This window comes from Chenopodium quinoa, unplaced genomic scaffold, assembly GCF_001683475.1.
Source record: "Chenopodium quinoa cultivar QQ74 unplaced genomic scaffold, ASM168347v1, whole genome shotgun sequence".
NCBI lineage: Eukaryota > Viridiplantae > Streptophyta > Magnoliopsida > Caryophyllales > Amaranthaceae > Chenopodium > Chenopodium quinoa.
In genome coordinates this window covers 7,046,394-7,062,598 of record NW_018745024.1, presented here as the reverse complement: position 1 = coordinate 7,062,598, position 16,205 = coordinate 7,046,394, and the positions used below count along the sequence as shown (strand labels likewise).

At 34.0% G+C, this 16,205-nt stretch overlaps 2 protein-coding genes across 2 annotated transcripts; one reads left to right on the top strand and one right to left on the bottom strand.

The window, feature by feature from the left end:
* Window positions 1–1,654: 1,654 nt before the first annotated feature.
* LOC110708429 (pentatricopeptide repeat-containing protein At3g18970-like) lies at window positions 1,655–4,233 on the top strand. The gene has a single exon (XM_021886557.1). The coding sequence runs from the start codon at window positions 1,868–1,870 to the stop codon at window positions 3,278–3,280; it is 1,413 nt and encodes a 470-aa protein (XP_021742249.1). The 5' UTR covers window positions 1,655–1,867; the 3' UTR covers window positions 3,281–4,233.
* Window positions 4,234–4,258: 25 nt separating this feature from the next.
* Window positions 4,259–15,979, bottom strand: LOC110708430 (light-inducible protein CPRF2-like). Its single transcript, XM_021886558.1, has 6 exons — window positions 15,210–15,979; window positions 13,699–13,795; window positions 9,802–9,976; window positions 5,423–5,498; window positions 5,202–5,327; window positions 4,259–5,096 (listed from the first exon to the last, which is right to left on the bottom strand). The coding sequence occupies exons 1-6, from the start codon at window positions 15,645–15,647 to the stop codon at window positions 4,695–4,697; spliced, it is 1,314 nt and encodes a 437-aa protein (XP_021742250.1). The 5' UTR covers window positions 15,648–15,979; the 3' UTR covers window positions 4,259–4,694.
* Between the last annotated feature and the right edge of the window lie 226 nt (window positions 15,980–16,205).

Below are 16,205 nucleotides of genomic sequence, written 5' to 3'. Positions count from 1 at the left end.
AATTTCTCTCTTGATCCAATCCGATCCAATCCGAATTACAATTCGGTCATTTGGATCCGATCCGAAAATCCGAATTATAATACATTATTTTTTTAGCGCCTAATACAATTATAAAAATAAAGCTTTACTATAAATAAAAGTCTTCAAAATCATGATTAAAATACATAGTTCAACGTCAAGTCATTAATTAATTAATACAAAGTCTCTCTAATTTATTTTATGTAGTATTAAGTATTTGAGTTAAACTTCAAAATATACAGAAATCCATATTTATACAAGCTTAATTTTACAATTCGGTTTTCGGTTTGGATTAGATCCAATTAGGGTTAATCCGATCCAATCCGAAAATCCGAATTTCCAAAAAATCTCAATCCGATCCGATCAGATTTAAAGTTCGGATCCTATCAGAATTGATAATTCGGTTTGGATTGGATTGGATTTCGGTTTTTATCTGAATTATGGACACCCCTACAAGGAAGGGTAAGGAAATCCTTACCCCAAAGCGTAAACCTTCCCATTAGACCAAGTTTCGCTTGGTGTTTCATTTCGTATGTTTACATTTTTCTCAGATACTTGTATTGTACGGAGTATTGTATAGCATAGATTAAGGAGTACTTCATATTTTATAACATATCATTTTGTTTTTATTTTTATTTTTATATGATGTTAATTTAAACCTATTAGAAAATAAGGTGTTTGGTGATTTGGTTTGTAAATATTAAATACATAGTAATCATAGTGTAAGGTATATGATTACAATTATAATGAGTAAAATCCATATTTACGGTTTGTTTAAGCAAATTGCAATTTCTAATCCAAACATACCCATAAGGTACAATGGGGAGAGCCCCAATAAACTAAATTCGTTTATCAAGTGATAAAATTGTAAATAAATCAATAAAAATGTTCAAGCAACATGGTATTTTCGTGATTATATCATAACTATGGACTCATATTTAATAAAAAGTTGTTGATTTATTTACAATTTTGTTTTATGATAAACAAATCAAAGTGATAAACTTGTATACATTTTCTCAAGGTACAATATGGTGTTTAAAATCTAGGGGGTGGGTATAGCTCATACTACCAATCCTCATATTAAATAAAATCAATAAATTCAATTCTGAATAACAACCTAACACAATTATTAAGAATCAAGTTCCAACACCATACAACACTCTAATCTTAATTTTGATTTCATACTCATATTACTCCAAGAACAAAACTCCAAATATTATTCTGAAGTGTTTCTAAGAAAAAAATTTGTCAAATTGAGGAGTTTTTTTTTTATTATTATTAACAACACCTTAAGCAAATTTTCCATTTATCCAGTAACTCGATGTGATTGATAACTAAATGTCACTGTATTATTAGTAAATGTACTACTCCCTCTGTCCTACGTAGTATAATACATGACACAGTTAAATATTTCATGTCAATGCATTAGTAATTAAATATTAATGAAGATTTTTGGAAATTATATTATGAAATTTATATTAAAACCTATATAATAACATATTTTATAATAAAATATATTTTTATTATGTTATAAAAAATTATGGTCGAACCTAATGTATTATTAAGAAATAAATAAATAAATAAATAAATAAATAAATCTAATGTCTTATATATTATGAGACAGAAAGAGTATTCATTTAGTTTTAAATGGTTTGTAAAAGGTTAACTTGGCTGAATCGATTCGAGTTAAACGGGTTTGTAAATTGTTCAATTTTAAACAGTCTACGGGTACCCTTTTTTTTTTCCCCTCGAGTTTGATTAGTTTTTAATAGTCTACGGGTATCACTTGCTTCTCTATTCAATTCCCGCCATTTAACAACCATTACAGAGCTCACCACAAAGAAAAACCATGTCCTCAACTTCAAAGTTGATCTACACTCTTCTTCATCGAAAACCAAAATCTTTCAATCAATTGAAACAAATTCATGCCATACTCATTACAACTAACCTTAAATCTCCTTCAACATTAGCCAAACTTATTGAAAACCATTTTTTACTTTCTCCTAATCAAGCTCCAATCCATGCTCATCTCATTGTTAACCATAATCAAACAGATTACCAACTTTTTCTTCTTAATACTTTGATCAAATGCAGCTTACCCAGAGATTCAATTCATCTTTTTGCTAAATGGGTTTCTGTTTCTTCCATTGTTTTTGATGATTATACCTTCATTTTTGCTCTTGGCGCGTGTGCTCGATCGCCTTCTGTATCAGGTTTATATGAAGGAAAACAGATACATGCTCGCGCTATGAAACTCGGGTTTATGCCGGATCTTTTAGTTTCTACGACTGCATTGCATTTTTATGCGAACAATGGTGGTATCAGTTTTGCAAGGAAGGTGTTTGATGAAATGCCTGTGAGAAGTTCTGCTACTTGGAATGCGCTTATAACAGGGTATTCCTCACAGAAACAGAATTCCCATGAGAATTCAATTAAGGCTTTGGTGTCTTTTAAGGAGATGATGGTGGCGGGTGATTCGGATGTGAAGCCTAATGGCATGACTTTGGTTTGTGTGCTTTCCGCTGTTTCGCAGTTGGGTTCCCTAGAGAGCGGGTGTAGTGTTCATGGGTACATAGCGAAAACGATTGATGCCCCGGAAAATGATGTGTATGTTGGCACTAGTTTGGTTGGTATGTACTCTAAATGCGGGTGTCTTGGTATCGCGTCCAAAGTTTTTGCTATGATGAGTGAGAGGAATGTACGTACTTGGACCGCGATGGTTACAGGACTAGCTTTCTATGGAAAAGGAAGAGAAGCAATAGAGCTATTAAATGAAATGAGGGAATGTGATGTAAGGCCAAACACTGTAACCTTCACAAGTATGTTGTCTGCTTGTTGTCATGCAGGACTTGTTGAAGAGGGCTTATATTTGTTTCACAACATGGAGAAGGAATTTGGCGTCGCGCCTCAGATTGAGCATTATGGGTGTGTAGTTGATCTTCTTGGAAAAGCAGGGCTCTTGAGAGAAGCTTATGATTTTATAGTTGGAATGCCTACTGAATCGAATTCAGTCTTGTGGAGGAGTTTGCTTGGTTCATGTAGGCTTCATGGGGATTTCGTGATGGGTGAGAGAGTGGGGAAGATACTACTTCAGCTCCAATCAGATTTACATTTAGGGAATGAAAGATCTACGAGTAAAGATTATATAGGTCTTTCGAATGTCTATGCACTGGCAGAAAGGTGGGAAGATGTAGGAACAATTAGAGAAGAGATGAGGATGAATGGTTTAGAAATCAAGCCTGGCCATAGTGCTGTCCACTGAACGATCTGGTTTAGCTCTTTGCGAATGAAATCTAATGAATACAACTAGTGCTGTCCACCAAGTAATCTGGTTTAGGTAGTGAATCTCTTTTTGTATGGAAACCGATGAATACACTAGTGTGGTTCACTGAGCTAAGTTGTTCACCTTCAAGTATGATAGACTCGTGAAGATAGCCTGAAATTATGCTTGATTACAGAAAAGTTGTACTATAGTGTATAACTCAGGAGTTTTTGCTGTTGTGGCTGAAAGTGTTTGTAAAGCTTGGCTATCTGCATGAGGATCTAATCTAAGGAGCTTAATATGGCAGGTTCGCTGCCTGCCGGTCACTCTACTGACAGCGAATTCGCAAGTGTGGAAATTGTATGAGAATGATTTACAGTTGCAATAGAGAGAGCAAGAGAGAATGTTGAAAGTAACAGCCAATATCTTACAAGAAAGTGCATATTATTTCATGAAAGTGGTAGAGAGTAGTATGTAAAAGCTTTAATATCATAAAAGAAAGTAATGACCAATACCTTACAAGAAAGTGCATATTATTTCATGGAAGACTTTCAGGGACATAGTGAGTAGTATGTAAAAGCTTTAATATCATAAAGAAAACAGAGATTATATTGCGGCATGTAATATGGAAAACTGTGCAAGTTATTTGAAACAAGAGAACAACTTCAATCTTCAATGCCTAATGGAGGCAACATAAAGCCCAAACCATATTGGTGAATGGTGTCTCAAGTTATAGTAACTTGTTCGATTTTACTAAGTGAACAAACTTACAAACACATGCAACTAATCGCACATCAAAAATGTTTTTAATACTCCGTACATGCAAGAATTTGTCAAGTATATGACTCCTAAAAACTAGCATTCGGCAAATAACATTAATCTCCACTAAAATCTGTTCAACGTATTTTTTTTTTTTTTTTTTTTTTTTTTTTTTTTTTTTTTTTTTTTTTTTTTTTTTGTAACAATGACCATAATATCAACAGGGAATCAATCTACTTCTAAACTTCAGAACTTTTTGTTTTTGTTTTAATATTTTTCTGGGTAGATGAAATGGACCAGATTCATCACGGATCAACTAATATGCTCATATTAGCAAGCTAGGCCCTCAAGGGTGTTGCAGGGAGGGGGGAGAGATTAGCAGAAACGCTAATCCCTTTACTGTAGTTGGGAGGTTTTAAGGCCATCACAAGGTAGATCCTACCAGCTACAAGAAGCTATCAGTAATGCTAATCCATAAATGAAATAGATTAGACAGCAAGACAATACCGTAACTCATGCTATTTGGCAATTCAAAGGCAATACAATGCCTTATGGTCCAATATGCAATGACAGGAAAAAATTAACAATACTTTACATGACAATGGCAGATCAATAATGGATCTGAAGAATCTGCAGGACAATGACTATTGCATGATTATTGCTCAGGACCACCATGTGGGCTACCTTGATCCATTCCCCCACGAATCCGTTTCTGGAGGTGCTCTAAGCTGGCAACTCTTTGCATGGAAGAAGTTCTTGCAATCTTGCTGCCACCCAATACTTGTGTTGCAGCATTTTGCAGCACATCATCAATAGAAGGAATGTCAGTGACACCATTGTCAGCTCTTGGATGAGATGCAGGATGAGGATTATCAACGGGCTGATAATAATGAGTTTGTTTAGGGTCATCTTGCACCGGCACAGCAGCATCAGCTGAGTCAGAAGGGCAAGGGCTCCCACCAAAGGGTCCCATTCCCATAGCAGTGATTTCGGACATAGCCTGCAGCAAGGGATTCATCCCTGTAACTCTTTTCACAGTCTCCTCTGCCATTTTTACCTGAAGAACAAACTTTTCCATTAACTAGGGGAAGCAGATTAAACAACTTTTAGTTCTAGGTTTTCAAAAAAAAATTTAATACGTGATACTCAAGTCAAGGAATACCTTTGCCCTTAAAGTCTCCACATCAGCTTTTAAAACTCTATTGTCCACAGCAGCATCATTGAATTTTTGGCTTATGTCAGTAAGACGCTTCAATAATGAAGAATTTTCACCTCTCAGCTGAGAAACCTATTGTGAAGTGTGAACAGAGGAATTATTGAAGATGATGAGTAAAATAGATAATTGTACAGATCAATATCAATACAAAAGTAGACCCAAAATACCTGTGTCTCAAGTTCAGTCAGATGTGCCTGCTTTCTCCTCCTTGAGCGTCTAGCTGACTCTCTATTCGAAAGCATTCTGATATACAGAACAGTCACATGTAAACATGAATGGAGAGAGAGTTGATACTTAACATAAAGAAATTAAATGAACAAAAAAAATAAGAAGAAGCATGAACCAAATAGCAACTCAAAGAGCCAGACACATTAGTGCAGGAAATACACAGTGGGATCCATACTTGGAGGTGCTCTTGTTTGAACAAATTGAGAAGACCAAAAACACAAAAATTGAAAAATAGATACGTTGAGAAGACCAAATCACAAAAATTGAAAAATAGATATAAAATTTTTATTAGGTATTGTTCTACAGCATTTCATCACCTAGAAACATTATGGCCAAATTAGGACATTTTGATTAGATACTTCAAGTTATAGGGGGAAGTTTAGTTGATTCAAATTCAACAATTCATCACTACCCTATGCATTCACCTCCATCCACAACTGCAATAACCATAACTCATTCCTTATCCAGCCACCGTCACCAAAGCCAATAATCCTGCCCACCTCCCTCACAGATCAAGCACACTGCACACCCCATGCATCCATCTCCAGCCACAACCACTAATCATCATAACTCATTTCTTGTCCATCCACCATCATCATAGTCCCTAATCCCGTCCAACAGGGGTGAGCATATACTAAGGAAAGCCAAAATTGGAGCAAAAAAATTAAATAATAATTTGAGACCATATCATAAAAGAATAGACTTATTTTTTAAACAAGTTGGCAATAATTTATAAGAAGTCTAAAAAATGATCCAAAAGCCTGTAGCGGATCCAGTTGCGGTTGCATTTTGAGGAACCAAGTCCAGTTTCTACCACCCACCACCCTCACAAATCAAGCCCACCTACCACTTGCTCTCACTACTTCCACCACCAAAAGAACCCACAAGGCCACAACCAAGCACATCCCATCACTATTTCAAACGATCCCCACACAACTCACCACCTACCACCATAATTTGTTCCTTGTCCAGCCATTGCCACCATCACCATACACCTCAACCAATCCCGCCCACCATTCTCATAAATCGAGCCCACCCAACACCGTCATACAACTACCAATTCCACCACCAAAAACACCCAAAACCAAGAACACCCCTGTGACCCACCACCATCTTGCTCACTATTCTACACCCCCACATAGAGAGAGAGCGAGAGAGAGAGAAGATCAACGCCACTCATTTTTCATTTAAAATTGAAAACTAATGCAAATCAAACAAAAAGGACATGAGAATTATTAGATCTGCAATAATTTGTTATTTGCAAAATTTAATTTAAAAAAAAATCTTTGAATAGAATAAACCTCTTCATCCTCATCTCAAAGGTTTGCACGTCGCCGGGGTAGTATAATTGAGTTGTTGCTTGTCGGCAGTCTGTGAATTCTGAGTGTTTTGGAGGGGAGAGAGTGACTAGTGATAAATGGTGGAGGTGATTGTCACAGAAAAAGCTTAGATTGTAATTAGATGTAAAATGTTTGTTGGAGATTCAAATATAAAAGAAAGTGAGTCAGTGAGGTGAGATTAATTGACTAATTAAGGTGAGTTAACGGGGCTTGAATTTAGATTGACTAGCTTATTATAAGGCAATAAAGTCATTTATGGGGGTGTAACATTCCCCATTAGGAGATGGTACGACGTATGACAATTTAAAAAACAGCCTAAAAAGGAACTATTTAATTTAGTCTCACTTGACTTTGCTATAAAAAAGTGGTGTCTATGAATTAGATGTGTTAGTTAAAGTAAGCAAACAATTTGCTCTTCAGCAAATTTGGCTCCCTATAAGAAGAAATAGTAATTTTATAACATGTTGCTAATTGCAATCACAAATAAATTACTTTCTCATTATAACGTGCCAATAAGTTTCATGTGAAGTCTGACTTAGCAACACATCAACCAGATGACATCACAAGGAGCTTATGAAAGTGTTTTATAAAACAACTGACATCACATAAATTACTTTCTCGATATAGCTGGCATAAGCTTCACGTGAAGTCTTACATAACAACACATCATTCAAATGAAATCATGAGGAGCTCACGGAAGCATTGCACTGAAATAAATGATATCATGCAAATTCAATTGCAATGAAGCCTTTAGATGACATGCTGAATTATGATAGAAAATTCATAATCAATCTAAAAGTATGCAAGAGAAGCCTATCCATGTAAACATTGAGTTGATAGAAGAGTGAGTTATGAAGTCTACAACATCAAGAATAGACTAAATGAAGGTTGGAGACAAACACCTCAGCAGGATTCATACCAGATATCTTATTATAATTTATATATTAGTAATCTATCAGATTATCTGAAGTATACAAGATCACTTTAGTTTCTTTATACTTTAATTGAGTTAAGAATAAAGATGGGGACTAAGTTTTTGGATTTTTCACCTTATACCTCAATGTTTTTTTTTTTTCACCTTTTGGGACCTAGAGTTAACATTTCAGCCAACAAACTACACTTAAACCCACCGGAGTAAAAACGTAGGTCCTTCCCATTAATTACTAGCCAAAATTCCAAAAAAACATAGGTCCTTACTCCTTAAAAATCTGAAATGGATAATAATAAATGAAGGGACTAAGCTTTTAACTAAGGGATTATGTTTTTTACGAGGCATGATACTCTCTACTCCTGACATGCTTAATTCTTTATTTATATCATTCGGCCTGCGTGTAGATTTTGTATACTTTTACCTACTAATTACTTACTTTCTATGTGTGACTTCAACATTAATATAATTTGAGACCTCGCTTAACTTGATATCAAATATATACATATCAAATACGGATTAGCATAAGCATAACCTATTATCAATAATCACCGGCTCTATAGATGGCGATCAATAGTCATGATATGTGACTAGTTAATTACCTATTTAAAAAATGATAACCTGAAGTATAAGTTGAAGTTTTCTTTTTCTATCATTACCAAGTTAAAAAGGGTTGCTCCCTCAAAAAATAAATAAATAAATAAATAAAATTGTCATCTTTAAATACGAAGCGTAAGTTGAAATAAGTTTTATTTAGTTATTTTTACGTATAATTACAAGTATATAAATTGAACTATACTTCATTTTTTTTTACAATGGCCATGTTTGGGAGAAAGCTGAAAGCTGAAAGGTGAAGCTAATTGAGTTAGCTGATTTTGACTAGCTGATTTTATTAACTGATTTGACTAACTTATTGTATTAACTGATTATATAAAAGTGTTTGGTAAATAGCTGATAGCTTAAAGGTGATTGAGTATGTGAAATGACCAATAAGCTAATTGTGGGGTAGGTAGTTTAGATAGGATTTTAAATTAAATGAGGTTATAAGTGTCATTTCACAATAATTAATGAATAAGCTAATTGAAAAAGCTCCTAAAATGAGCTTTTTCAAAAATAGTTTATTTAGTGGAATAAGCTCTTTCAATAAGCTTACTACCAAACACTTGTATTAGCTTGTTTGACTAGTCAAATAATCAGCTAAAGTTAGTCAAATAAGCTAATATACCCCCAATAAGCTAACTACCAAACAGGGCCAAGGAAATCACTGTTTTAACAATATATTTACAAGTTTATTTTGGTTTATTATTGTGGGTTTAGTTAGTGTGATTGCAATTGTTTATCGTTGATAATGTTTTCTAATTATTGTATATAATGAGTTAATGACAGTTGTGATGTACACCATCGATCCATACTAAGCGACTACCTATCTAATTGTTAATATGTGAATGTACATGCACTACAATCATGAACAACATCAAATTTTAGAAGAGAAAAAAAAAATCTTTTAATAATCAGTGTTGAAGGTAAAGGAGAGAAAATATAAAAAGTAATAGCTTATTCTAAAATGAAATTAGAAAAACTTTAGCCTTGTAATTAACCACATGTGAAAGAGAGTAATAAATGAAGGGACTAAGTTTTTAACTAAGGGACTATGTTTTTTTTACTCACCTTTAGTTACTTTTGGCCGGAAATAGGACTATAGATCCCAAACGGTGAAAAAAAAAAAAAAAAAAAAAAACTGAGGTCCCAAAAGGTGAAAAAATCAATAACTTGGACCCCAATGTTATACTTAACTCCACCGCCTAGCATTTTTCTAAGTTAGGCTGTCTTAGTTCCAGTTAATTTAGAAAGCAACATATTTTCCACAAAAGATTTGTTAATTAGTGATCAAATGTAATGTTGTATACAATCCAAATAGAGTATTGGTCACACCAGCAAGAACTAACTAATAATAGGAGTGTCAAAAAAGAAAAGGTTGCCACTTTCCCCATCACCGAGCAATGGGATGGCAGAACAATAATATAAAGAGTATGCTCCAAAAAGTACCTACCTCCGAACACGCTTTACATCAGCAGGATCCATATTGTCAGTTTCACCTTCTAAATCGTCATCATCTGACTGATCAGAATCATAGCTGGTGGTTTGGTTGGCCTGAACAACAGGTTTCTTGGGCAAGGTGGGAGGGGAGAGAATTCCAATAGGCTTTGAATCCTTATCTAGCGACCCTGTGAGGTAGTTATGTGAATAGTCAAAATCAGTAAAATAATTTTGGATCTCATCAAACAAACAAGCGTGTGTGTTAGTGTGTGGGTGTGTGTGTGTTGGGAGCATTGGCCAATCCAAAAATAATTATTTAGTAGGATCTCATAAGTTTTGAGTCTTGCCTAATCTACAACATAAATGATATACTGGGTAAATCTACCATATTAAGTTTTGATAACTAGGTTAATACAGCATGTTAATGAGCTTATGTTACTAACATTATGATTTATTATATTTAATTTTTAACATGAATATTAATTTTTTGGAATATTATAGATATAAGTTATGTATTATAAGTGGCTATAAAAGGTTGTACAATGTAATTTTACGCAAAGGATTATCAATTGACATTAATTTTGGAAGTACTATCAAATTTTAAGATTGTACTTTAACCTTTTCACGTTGTTTGTGCACTTCATAAACACTTCAAACTCACGGCAAGGGGATCTATCCTACATATTATACGGAGGTTTCTTATTCTATGTTATGTAAGATTAAAAACCTAGTAACCACCCAAAGGACCAAGTACGTTGGTTTTGAATTTTACTGACAATAATTGTCGTGTGTTGCTTCTTTCATTGGTACTTTGTGCTATAGATCCAAACTGTAACTATTGGAATTTATCTTGGGCGATTGTTGTTACTGATCACTTTAAATCAGTGGGACTCTTAAGTGTTAAACTGACGCCATCCAAATTAAACTTTTGAGTGAAGTTGAACTTGCTATTATATAGGATTGCTTATTTGACTACTAAAACTCAGTCATTTGAGTTAAAGTTGACAATGTAAGATTTTGCCATCGAATCTTTTTATTGTCCAACCATAAAAAGGAAATGATAGATTTGAGATCCTTGATATTGATGATTACTTTACCCCATATTTTACGTTTTTCATACTCTATGATTATAGTAGAGATCCTTGAGTTCTCATTTGACTACTAAAACTCAGTCATTTGAGTTAAAGTTGACAATGTAAGATTTTGCCATCGAATCTTTTTATTGTCCAACCATAAAAAGGAAATGATAGATTTGAGATCCTTGATATTGATGATTACTTTACCCCATATTTTACGTTTTTCATACTCGATGATTATAGTAGAGATGCTTGAGTTCTCATTGTTCACAAAATCTCCTAAAGATTAGAGAAATAATTTAAAGATCTGTTGGATGACAGAAGATACAATCAAATTTAAAGTTCAGTTGGGAACTTAAGCAAGCTTTTTTTTTTTTTTTTTTTTTTTTTTGGGTTAAAATCCAATAAAGATGACTGTTTTTAACTTTTTATACCCATGAATAACCTAAGAATGGCTATTTGATAAACAAAAGTTCAACAAGAAGACATTAACAGTGAATCTATGTTTACTTTGGAAATCATATCAACGGGGAAAAAAATTGAAATCTATGGAAGAACCCTCCCCGGGGGGAGGGACTTATTTTTATCCCAAACCAAAATCCGACGTGGTACAAGAGCATGATTGTCTATTATGAAGATCGAATACCCAATATTGATGGAAATTGTTGCTTTCCTAAAAAAAATAAATGAGAAATCATTTTTGAACAATCTACATATTTTGAAGATGTAAAGATGAGATCTTTGATAGACCTTGCGACATAGAGATGGTAAGATGGAAAGAATGTCCATTGTGAAAGATTCTATTACTCTTTTTGAGCCACAACGATATTATTCAACTAATTCATAGTTTTGGATTGGAGAAGAGTAATAATGATATTATTTTTTCGTCTTTTAATGATTCTATGGATGTTGTCAACTGTTTGAAAGTCAATGAAATTTGCTAAAACTTTGTGGCAGTCTTAGTCATCTAATATGGACGAAGGGAGTACAATCTAAGCTATACTATATCTAAAGTTAAGAAGACTTTAAAAAAAAAAAAAATTAAAAAAAAAAACCCAAAAGAATATAAGTAATGATTAATTCCTGTGCACTATTACAACTTAGTATCAATCATCTGTTTATTCTCACCCAACAATTATATCACCAACTTCCCTTAAAATATTCAACAATTATGTCAAGTTAACATCTTAATCTCACATCACAATGACCCACAAAGGCTAGAAATAGGTTGAAACATGGTAATTACAGCCATGCTTACGTAAAAATTAGTTTGATACCGAAATTCAAGGAGACTAGATAGAGGCCCAAGTGACAGTAGCTCACTGGATTGTTCAAAGACTGAAATGGGATGGTATCACCGTATCAGAATAGGAAGCAGGTATTTTTCAATTAAGAATCCATCACTGGTCTACTGTTTGGTAATAACTTTATCACTAAGGATTGAAACCTAATACTTGATTGTCTTTGGCCATTATAAAATTCGTAGACTTCATAAGACGAAAATTTTCAAAAGATTGGTATCCTCACAATGAAACATAAGCTAAAATTACTATTCCTAAACTTGATTTTTTGAATTTAAAAAATGTATGTGAGAAAAGGGTGAATAAAATTAGAGAGATGGAGCGAAAAGGAGGGTAGGCATAAGAAAAAAGCAAAAGTAAGAAATGTGATTGGAAAGGTATAAAAAGTTGTAAGATGGTAAAAGGAGTTCACCAAAATAGAATAAAAGTGCCTAAAAAGTCAAACAGGAGAGGTCCTTTACAAAATTTGTAAACCAAAACCAATATTTAACTCAACAAGTTGTTGTAAGTTTGAAAGACTTAGGGTCTGTTTATTTCATCTTATTTTTTAACTTATCTTATTTCAAAAAAAATAAGATCGGATAAGTTCAGACAAAAAGAATAAAAAAAAATTAATTAATTAATATAATAAAATAAGTTTAGGGGAAAAAAAGAAATGTTCACACAAAGTAAGTTCAAAAAATTTCAAATAAAAAATTAGTTCAAACAAAATAGAATAAAATAAGCAAAGATAAAATAAAATAAGATATGAAAAAATAAATAAAATAAGTTCAGATAAAATAATTTCGGTCAAAATTAGATGAAACAAACAGAGCCTTAATTTTTAAGGTGATAACAATCAATAATCACAAAAGTGGAGACTGAAACAGACAATGATCAAAGAAGGATGTGGTCATGGAGTTAGTAGGGTAGCCGAAGAGGGTTGGTGAGAGGAAGGACCGCTCATATTGTATTGGGCTGCTAGTGGTACCCGTGAAATGGGAAGAGAAGGAGCAGTGTATAAAAAGGCACACTCAGGCACTAGGCAAAACGCCATTTTTGCTCTACGCGAGACGCATTCAAAGAGGCACACATAAGCAAATTTCTTTACTGTTTTATCTTCTGCACTTGGTGCACCTAGGTGCTGCAGGACCTTCACTGACTCATTACGCCTTTTTATACATCGGGAAGGAGAAAATGGAACCTCATACTGCAACTAACCAAACAACTGTATCTGATTTTTGGGTATCAACTCTATTCCTTCCATTTCTTGAACAAAACCAAGGAGCCCCTTATTTCAGGTCCACATCAGAACTTAGAATAATATGGTGCAGAATTCAGAAAGAAATTGTATACTACAACATTAACATTAATGCTTTAAAAAAACGGCTTCCTGGGTATTGGTATAATTCCACTAAAAAGTGTCAAATTTAGCAGACTGACATAACATAGAACTCCTTCAACACAAAATAAAAATGAAGATATTCTGTGATGCATAAATTAAGAAAGTAAGGTTGCCTACATTCCAAGTCTTAAGAATCTGTAGACACAAACCTTTACATGGCGGAATGGAAGCTGGTCGTGAATCAGCTGAACCCTGTTTTACATTGTCTGCTGCAACGGCTGAATTCTGATTCATTACAAAGGGTGCCTGTTAAAAATAGATGAGGAGCAATCAGATGATAAAGTTACAACAAATGACCAAGGTGGAAGATGCCTGCTTACTAACACAGTGAAGAAGTAAAAAACAATAGAACAACAAATAAAAGCTATATCAGAATGTAGCACCAGTCCATAACCTTGTTATTTTAATGTTCAGGGGCTTTCGAAGGGGTTCACGTTTCCATAGTCATCTGATGAACAATTTGGAACTACATTTCTTTTCTCTCAGATTATGCTGGTCCATAAAAGGGTGACATGTTCTAATTTATTAAAACAATACATATTCTATTCCCTTCTAACTCTCCTAAATCTCAATGACACTTAAAAGAGATAGAGAAAATGGTAATGCAACCACCTCAGACATGGTAATAAGGTGAGAGCCCTTCGAGACATATATGCTAGCAAATAAAGTCTAATAGATCTTTCATGTGAAGCTTCTAAAGAGTCATGGACACTTAATTACGAAGCCGTTGCAAGTATAATGGTCAACGAAATATTCCAGTTACCAAAAAAAATCGTCTACTATGGCCTGGCACTCTGGCAGGTTCAAAATCATGCAAAGAGGCTATATTCATGGGCCCCATGCCACATAGAAGCTGCATTGTAATATGAAGAAAGCAAGTCATAGTCAAGATGCCTCATTTGCATAGGTAAAGAGCATAAGCCCAAAAAATACGCAAAGCAAATTTGCAATTATGAATATTTATCCAACTCAAACAAGCAAAACAATATATAACACATCACAGTCACAGCTGATACCGCCGCATTAAAGCCAATTCCTTCATATAAAATTTAAGTAATTACAAACCAGACTACGACAAAACTTGGTTACACTAGCCAGCTTATTCCTATATGATCAACTCATCTTCCAATTCATTTTTATTCGACCCATAATTTGCCATCCGCCAAACAACAAACTAGTGGCAATAAAGCATTACAAAACATTGATCAATTTTCACTAAAATGCTTTGAATGTGTGCCCAAAATTTCAAGAAATTGAAGCCATTCACCAAATCAGATAACAAACATTTTTTTATATATAAGCCCCAAAATCATGAAAAAGTGCCCAATCAACTCACACAGCACTAACCCCCTTCAAAATCAAATCGATTGAAATGGATGAAATGAAACCAAACAATCAAATAAAAAAAAACACTCAAACCCAAAAAAAAGAACAAAAATCTGAGCTCCTAAGCAATTCGTAGAGATTAAAAACGAAATCATTCAATCAAATTCAAAAAAATCCAAAAGAAAAATCAAAGCTTTAACCAATTCCCAAATCAACAAAGAGCTGGAAATTCAAGAAGAACTACCCAATTCGAATTAATTCAAGGAAATTCAACAAGAAATCAACTAATAAAAAAAAAATCAACAATTCCCAAAAAATAATAATAAAAAATTACCCCAGTCAAAGCGACAGCAGCACAAGCCAAATTGAGTTTATTCTTAAGAACAGCATGATAATCATCAGAATCAATAGGAACAACACTCGATCCTTGACGATTCAACGACGTCGTTCCATTCCCCAACGATTGCGCACCCAAATTATTATATTTACTAGTAACATCGGCGGTTGTTGCGGCGGCGGCTGACGTGGCGGCGGTCCCAGAAGCAGCAGCAGAATTAGGAGGATCTTTGATCTCAACGGCGTCGTTTTCAGCCATTGATTTAGAAGAAGAAGAATCAGAAATAGGTGAAGTTTCTTGTAAGAATCTCTCGAAAGCCCACTCAGATGCGCTTCTGTTCATCTTTGATTCTCCGGCGGCGGGTGGCGGCGGTGGCGGCGGCGTCGGTGACCAGAATTGGTCGGAAATGTCTCCTACTGAGAAGACTCTGTCCATTTTTTTTATTAATTTTTTTGGTTATTTTGGAGGAAAAGAGGGAAGAAATTGAATTTATTTAAATGGGGTTTTTTAATTTTATTTTTGTGTAAAGATTTGATTTTTATATGTGGATTGGTATTATCTGGATTGTGATGATGATGAGGGTATGATTTTTTTGGGTGTTTCTGATTTGATAAAGTTTTGAGTTTTTCTTGTGAAAGAGGGTGGGTTGTTGGTATATTTGGGAAAGCCAATGGGAGAATCGTCCAAGAATAAATCTCTTTTTATAATTTTATAACTATATGACTATATACTAAAAATTTATTTAAAATGTATATTTATGTGTGTATGTACAATTACTACAAGTTGCTATGGAGTACTTGCTTTGAGCGTCCTTTGCAACTTTTTTAAAATTCGGGCGAAATTAGGTTGACCTTCGAAAATATGTTATAGATGTGAGGGAGCGGGTAAATATTGTTACTTCCTCCGTTAACTATTATTTGCAATAAAAGGGGTGTTTGCGGACTCCTAGGCAAAATTTGTTTGTGAGAATAAAATGGAGAGAGAAAAAGTTGG